Source organism: Myotis brandtii, unplaced genomic scaffold, assembly GCF_000412655.1.
Source record: "Myotis brandtii unplaced genomic scaffold, ASM41265v1 scaffold579, whole genome shotgun sequence".
Classification (NCBI taxonomy): domain Eukaryota; kingdom Metazoa; phylum Chordata; class Mammalia; order Chiroptera; family Vespertilionidae; genus Myotis; species Myotis brandtii.
In genome coordinates, this window is record NW_005370171.1 from 1,199,037 (window position 1) to 1,206,372 (window position 7,336).

General features: G+C 58.9%; 2 protein-coding genes across 3 annotated transcripts in view; both read right to left on the bottom strand.

The window, feature by feature from the left end:
* The window catches only part of FBXL18 (F-box and leucine-rich repeat protein 18), a 92,741-nt gene that overhangs the window by 64,892 nt on the left and 20,513 nt on the right, over positions 1-7,336 (bottom strand). The window lies entirely within an intron of this gene.
* Positions 3,840-7,330, bottom strand: LOC106728262. Of its 2 annotated transcripts, none has more exons than XM_014550002.1 (2): positions 4,256-7,330; positions 3,840-4,175 (listed from the first exon to the last, which is right to left on the bottom strand). In XM_014550002.1, the coding sequence occupies exon 1, from the start codon at positions 6,040-6,042 to the stop codon at positions 4,948-4,950; it is 1,095 nt and encodes a 364-aa protein (XP_014405488.1). In that variant the 5' UTR covers positions 6,043-7,330; the 3' UTR covers positions 3,840-4,175; positions 4,256-4,947. The 2 variants fall into 2 exon arrangements, with proteins under 2 accessions (XP_014405488.1, XP_014405487.1); XM_014550001.1 differs by having other exon boundaries at positions 3,840-4,215.

The window sequence follows — 7,336 nt, forward strand, 5'->3', positions numbered from 1 at the left end:
AGCTGGGCTGGACACACGGTCCCCGGCCCAGCAGGTGGTGCGGGCCTCGGTTTCCCGTCTCCGACAGGGACGGCAGCCCTGGCTCCAGGTCATCTGAGGAGACCACATGGCGCACATGACCTCAGCAGGTCCAGCCCCACGCGACTCGCAGGACCGACTGCACTGGGCCAGGGAGACGCAGAGGGAGCCGAGATTGCAAGCCCAGGGCGGGCCCAGGGGGGTGAGGGACCCCGGAGCCTGCAGCTCCCAGTGGGCGCTGAGCCCTGCACCGCCCTGCCCTCCAGGGCGGAGGATCCGCAAGGTCTGTCCCCCAGATGGTCACCTCTTTGCCCAGAAAGGCCCCGCCCCGTAAAGACAGGCGTGGGTGGAGCGAGTGCGTTCCTCACCGGGGCCTGTTCCCTGTCGCTGTGGGTCTCACATTTAGATTTTTAAACTCAATTACGAACACAGTTCCCACCACCAGACACTTTCCAGACCCGAGTGATCTGCGGAGCCAAATTGGACTAAAGAGTCTCCTCCACCTCCTTTGAGTAAACCCAGGTCCCCGGACCTCAGCGGCCGGCCCCACCCTGTGCCGGGCCACACCTTCCCGGGGACCTGACCGTCGGGGAGGGGACAGATGCGAAGCCGTGATCCGTTCACCAGGGGGAGGTGCCCATTCTTTCTGGGGCGAGCACAGCCGCGAGCCCGACACCCCCAGTTCTCCGTGACTCTGCACCCCCACTTCCGCCCCGAAGCGAGCGTGGCGCACACTCATTGCGTCCATAGGGATGCTGCCCGGCCCTGCTGTGCATCAGGCAAAAGGCTGGAGACGCCACGTGTCCGATCCTCGGGTCAGCGAATGGCTCAGGGGAAACGAAAGCTGTCACGGACCCGGCCGGGAAGGTCGCGGAGACAGAAACGCGCACCCGGTAGACGCGGGCCTGGCAGCGTGGCTGGGCGGGACCCGCTGGGTTCCGGGGTCCACACTTACACGTGTACGTCCAGGGAGAGGCTGCAGCGACGCCCGAGACAGTGATCCTGCAGTTAAGCTATTCCCTTTGGTTTATCTACACGCGTCATATTTTTAAATGAGCATTATTTCACGGGGAAAAGAAGACGGACTGAAAAGCCCAATTCAGTAAGATGACGGCAGCAGCGAGAGTCCGAACAAGGTCCAAGTTGTGCAGAAAAGTAGGGTGTTCTGTTTGGAAGGGCTGGCCCTGGGCACACTCCCCGGAGGCCAGCGTCAAAGCCCTCCGCACTAAGGGACACGCGAAGACGGCTCCAGTCGCCAGAGGAGAAGAACAGCACCCGCGAGGGGAACGCGAATCCAACCGGGAGACACTGGCAAACAGTCCCCGAGCCTGCATCAGACAGCAAGGCCCCCGCAGGGCCAGGCCCGGGCCTTGACCTCGGGCAGGAGCAGCCTCTTGGGCGCCTACAGAAGCCTCTCTTCGCGGCCCCAGGTCTGCGGCGGCGAGATACGCAGAGCGCTGGGAAGCACACATTGACTTATATAAAAATAAAGCCCTCGCCACCCTCCCGCAGAGCGTCTGTACATCAACGAGAAGAAAATGACAGAAAAGGGGAAATCCCCGTGGCCTTTAAAATATATAAAAAGAAGCTCAATTTTTAAAAAGGACAAAAAAAAAGAAATAAAAATTACAAAACACACACAAAGAGAGAGAAAAAAGACGCTCAAATTTGTTCATGGAAGTAATGCTGGGTAAAATTGCAATGAGATACTATTTCTCACCCACCAGCCTGGCAAAATCCAACAGTTACAGGTCATCCTCTATTGGCAAGACGGGGAAACAAAGGCCTTTGGATGTTGTTTGTGGGAATGTGAACTGGTCCCGGTCCCCGCCCCCGCCCCCATGGAAGACAATTTGAGCAGCATCCGTCAAAATTATAAATGTATATGCCCTTGGACCCAGCAACTCCACTGCTAGGAATTTATTTTATAGACACTTGCTCAGGAGTGAAATGAGACCGGCGAGTTATTAATTTGCAACACAGTATGTCATCATGAAATACGGACAACAATCCAAATGTCCAACCACAGAAAATGGGTTAAAGAAGTTGTCATCCGCCCATCCAGCGTGGCTCAGTGGTTGAGTGTCGACCTATGAACCAGGAGGCCACGGTTTGATTCCCAGTCAGGGCACATGCCTGGGTTGCAGTTCAATCCCCAGTGTGGGGCATGCAGGAGGCAGCCGATCCATGATTCTCTCTCATCATTGATGTTTCTCTCTCTCTCTCCCTTCCTCCCTGAAATCAATACAATTTTTTTTAAAAAAAAACAACAAACTAAAACCCTTTAAAAAAAAAAAGTTGTCATCCATCTACCCAGTGGAATATTACACAGCTGGCAAAATGGACTGGTCAGGACAAAAACAGTCAGGTAAGACCCTTTGAAAATTCACCCTTTAATAAAAGCAACAACAACAATAGAAACGATCAGAATCAACTTTTCCAGAACTCTGGAAATTAACCAGAGACTTGCAGCAGCCTGGGGAGTGTATTCAAGAAGAATGACTGAGTCTTGGGAGGAACCGCGTGCAGGGGCAGCTGAGGGACAAGCGGAGAACGGGACTTCTCACTAGGAATACCCTGGTATGTTCTTATTGTGGAATCACACAAATGAACTCCTACTCCAAAAATTACATTTTAAACAAAATTAGTGAAATAAAAATAAAAAAGAATAATGTTCACAAAAAAAGGCTGTGCCCCAGCTGGGTGCTCAGTTGGTGAGTGTTGTCCCGAAGCGCCAAGGTTATGGGTTCAGTTCCAGTCAAAGCACATACAGGAATCAGCCAATGAAGCCACAGATAAGTGGAACAACAAGTCGATGCGTCTCTCTCTCCCTTCCTTTCTCTATAAAGTTAATAAATAAGCAAAATACTTTTTAAAATGAAGGCTGGAGCCCAAGTCTGATCAAACCTCTGGATCGTTACTGATTGGCGGGACAGCGAGGTGCTGAGGCCCGCAGGACGCAGTCAGCAAACCCCAGGTCGTGGGGAATTCTCCCAACGGAAACTGTTCAGAAAAGAAAGGGAAGGACGGGAAGCTCTGGACAAGACGGAAGAGATCCAAGGAGCCCCGGCCGGTGTGGCTCAGCGGGTGGGAGCTGCTGCTTCTGCGGGCAGACGCCAGCCCGCACCCGACTACAGCTCTGCCCCTCCGGTCTCCCAGCCAAACACTCATCCTGAGACCCAAGGAAATGACTCTAAAAATAGAAAAACACTCCAGCACCAGGATGCTGGGAGCACTTTCCTTGGAAGAGTGACTAATTAGAGAGGAGCTAATTACCCCACAGCAGGCGGGGGGGGGGGGGGGGGGGGGGGTGACAGCATCGCCACACCATTAACATGACGGGTCTGGAAAAACGAGGGCCAGATGCCTTCATGGGGAAGGGGGAGGAGGGGAGCGTGAAGCAGGCCCGTAAGTCATGGCAGCTACAGGGCCTCACAGGGCGGGAGCGGGACCAGCGAGGACTCTGGCCGGCGGAGACTGGCTGTTTGCTCTCCTCCTGCTTCTCCTTCTCTGAACTGTGCAGATTTCCTGGGATGAACAGCAAGGACACCCTTGCCTTTAGCTGAATTGTTGTTAACTAATTGGTGTAAAACTGATCCAGGGCTTTGGTGTGAGTGTGCAGATGTGTTCAGGTTTCGCGTCTGGTCCCCTTTGCCTCTCACACCTCCATCCAGGACCCTGATCTGACCAAGCAAAGCATCCACCCCAACACGTGACGGGCAGTGGGTGACGGGCACGCCTCGGCCACCCTCCGGGGCTGGGCCGGGGTCACCGAGACGGGAAAGGTCGTAATGCCCTGCCTGGAGGACCACACAGCTGCCTGGTTCTCAAAGTCAAGTCCACTTTATTTGAGACTCCACATGCCACAAATGTACATGAAGGTACCAAAGTGTAGTTTAAACACAAACTCAGGAGCGGCATCACCAGAGGACACGGTCTGGCATCGAAAGGCAGGTGACACATAGTCAGTCACTTAGCACCTGGTCACACACAAACCGTGGGACCCCCGCAGCTAACCCAGCCCCTTAGGAACTCACTGGGCTCAACTGTTTCTGGTCAGAGTCACACTCTGATGGGCAGTGGTCGGAGGCGCGGCTGGTGCCAGGGCTGTCAATGCCCGAGGCCTGCAAGGCGTCACGTGTTGCGTGCACACCCACCTGTGCGGATGGGCACCCACCTGTGCGGATGGGCACCCACCTGTGTGAATGCACACCCACCTGTGCGGATGGGCACCCACCTGTGGGGATGCACTGCCCGCAGGTGAGCACAGCAGGAGCCTCGGCTCCCCGTTAAGGACGTGGCAGGGTCAGCACAGCAGCACCCCTCCCTCTGACCCACTAGCCAGGCCCTGGCCTCAGCTCCGTGACCAAGCGTGGCAGGCGAGCAGCCCGTGGCCACCGTGTCCCCAGGTCCACGGGGCCTGGGGGAGCACCGCAGGGGCCCTGCCCTGTGACTGTCACCAAGCCCCACACTTGAGAGGTTTAGAAAGAGCCTTGGGAGGTGGATCGTTTCGAGGACACTGTGGCCTGTGTCAGACCCACAGTTGTTTTGTTTTTAAATGTCTGGGGGTTATTTGTTCATCGCACCCAGTGGACCCGACACTTCTAGTTAGAATCCTGCATCCCCAACGCAAATGGGACTGGTGACCATCGGAGGGGCCCCGGGCCCTCCCTCACAGTCCTGTCCCTTTCCTGTAGGACTCGGGCGAGGCCATGAGAACTGTGGGTGCTCACGTCCCCACCCACGGCTCCCTCACCTCACTTTTTAGGCTGAAACCACTGGAACCCTGCCAACGGCCAGGCTCCCTCACCCAGTAACTTATTTCCTTACAAGGTCTCAGCAAATCTCAAATCCTAAAGGAGCCAATAGCGAGGCAAAGGGCAGAGGGAGGCTGCGCTGCCCCAGCACCATGAGGCCCCGAGGGGGCCATCAGGGCAGGGCCTCCGGGCCTGGACTCCAGGGCGTGGGACGATCAGGGCCAATGCACTGGTTCAGACCCCGTGGCCCACTCCTCCCGCCTTTCAGCCCGGGCCTCCTCTCCGTCCCCTCGTGATTAAGGGGGTGTGGCCCTGGCGTCCAGCCTGCCGAGCTGCGCCTCCCCAGCCAGGGCGCCCCCTGACCCTCCGAGGCCTGGAGCAGAGGCCCTGGGCCCGCCCCTCCTGCCCTCGGGAGGGCAGCTGAGAGGTGTTGGCCTCCTGGAGCTGGGACAGACACTGACAGGTGAAGAGGAGAAAGCCCCAGAGCAGGGAGGGGCGGGTCTCTGTGTCCCTCAGGCTCCAGCTGCCTCGGGAGCGCCTGCAGGCCTGTGGCAGGAGGTGGTCTTGGGGTGGGTCTCCCTTTAACAAAGGCATAAATGCCAGACCCGCCTTCCTCCATCCCTCTCCTCCCACCCCATCGGGCTCTCACACACATACCCTGCACACGAGTGTGCACATATGCAGACACTTGATCATACACAGAGCTGGGGACACATATGCACGCACACGCCATGCACACGTCACTGTGGACTACAGTACAGGTGTACGCAGACACGCACGCACACACGCCGGTGCTGACCAGGCAGCATATGGTCCGCTGCTTAACAGCCCGGCCCTGCCGATCGGGGGCCATTAGGGTGGGTTCCTTTCCCTCGTCAAATGCTGCAGAATATAAATTGCAATTAACAGCGGTGCCAAAACAGCACTTAGCGAGAATAAGCGCCTTCTCAGCATCTGGCGAGTCCCGCCTCGGGGCAGGGGTGGCGCAGCCTTGCTCCAAGTGAGGCTGGTGCAGGGGACACAGAGCACAGGCCCCGCTGCCCCACCCTCCGCGAGCGGCCCCTCCGGCATCTGTCAGCATAAACGACGCCACTGGGTAAAAAAGTGCCTGCTCATGAGACCACCACCCAGGCGAGAGCGAGGGGCAGGCACACAGCCGCAGCTCGGACCGAGTCCGGGCTCTGAATGAAAGGAGGCCTGGCCTGCGGGTCCCAGACAGCCAGGCCACCTGCCTTCCTCCTGGGCTGTGCCCGTTCTTCCTGACCATCCTCGCAGGGTGGCCTCTAGGGCCACCTAAAAGGAATCCCAGAAATTGGGGAGAGGGTGCCCCCCCAGACCTTCATCTACTGCCGTGGATGAGGCGGCCAGGAAGAGACAGGGCCCGGTGTTGCTCCCGGGCTGGGTCAGGACCCGAAGGTGAGGCTGCAGGCCTGGTGGGGGGCCTGCTGAGGGCAGGCAGAGCCGCCAGAGCTGCTGGGACCGAGGAAGGTCCTGGGGGAGGCCTGTGCACCCCGGGCTGGGCCCACGGGCCTCCTGCAGCCTCCACCCCTGCAAGGCCCCCTGGACCCTCGCCTGGCGGGTGGGGCTGCTGAGCTGTTTGCCTTTTGTGACCCCAGAAAAGGGCATGGGAAGATACCAAGGAGCCAGGTCCCCAGTCCTTTAGCAGCAGGTAAACTGCAGGATGCACAGCACGAAATGGGGGTGACTATCACCATGGAAACAGAGTGGGAAAACAACTGAGCTGAGGGCCAGAATGGGCAGGGCCTTGTGGGCTCTGCACCCCCAGCCCAGAGGGAGAGGGAGGTGGGGTGAGTCAAGCCCAGCTTAGGGGGCCGCCCCGCCCAGCGATGCCCAGTTGGAAGGTCTCGCGGTGGAGAAGGTGGGAGCCCGCACACGGGCAGGCCGGGCGCGTGTGTGGAACAGCCGCGTGGAGCTTGTTAGTGCCGAGTACAGCTGGCTGCAGGGGGGTCATGCGATCATCCTCTGGCCTCAACACCCTCGTTTCCTAATGAAGCCACAGCCACCTGTTTGCCCAGAACCACTGGCTCCCGAGGGAACTGCCGCCTGAATGCCGGCCCGCCCAGCACCCTGGCCCCAGGGACCTGCCCGGCCCGGCCCTGCCCTGGTGACGTCATCTGGCTGGAAGCGCACTGGACACTGGCGGGTGAGACGTGTCTTACTGGGCAGGAGCGCCCACACCTGCAGCCCCCAACCTGCGGGCTCCTTGCTGCCCGCTCACAGGGCCTGAGGGCGGGCTCGCTGGGATGGGCGTGGCCACCCAGCTCTGGGCCCCAGGCAACCCTCCACGTTGGCAGGTGACCAGGAACCTGCGAGCAGAGGGACACTCTTGGGGGTTGAAGTGAGGGGCAGCGCTGGGGACCTGGTCAGAGCCCCAAGACATCAGGGCGCCGCATTTGTGTCTCAGGTGAAAAAAGCCCCAGCCAGGCCTGAGTCACTGGCCGCAGGCTCTTCCCGCCTGTGCTCACAGTCAGCCCAATCCACTGGCGAGTCCTCCCCGGAACGGGAGCCCTGGCCGGCGGGTGGGGGTGGCGGAGGCTGCC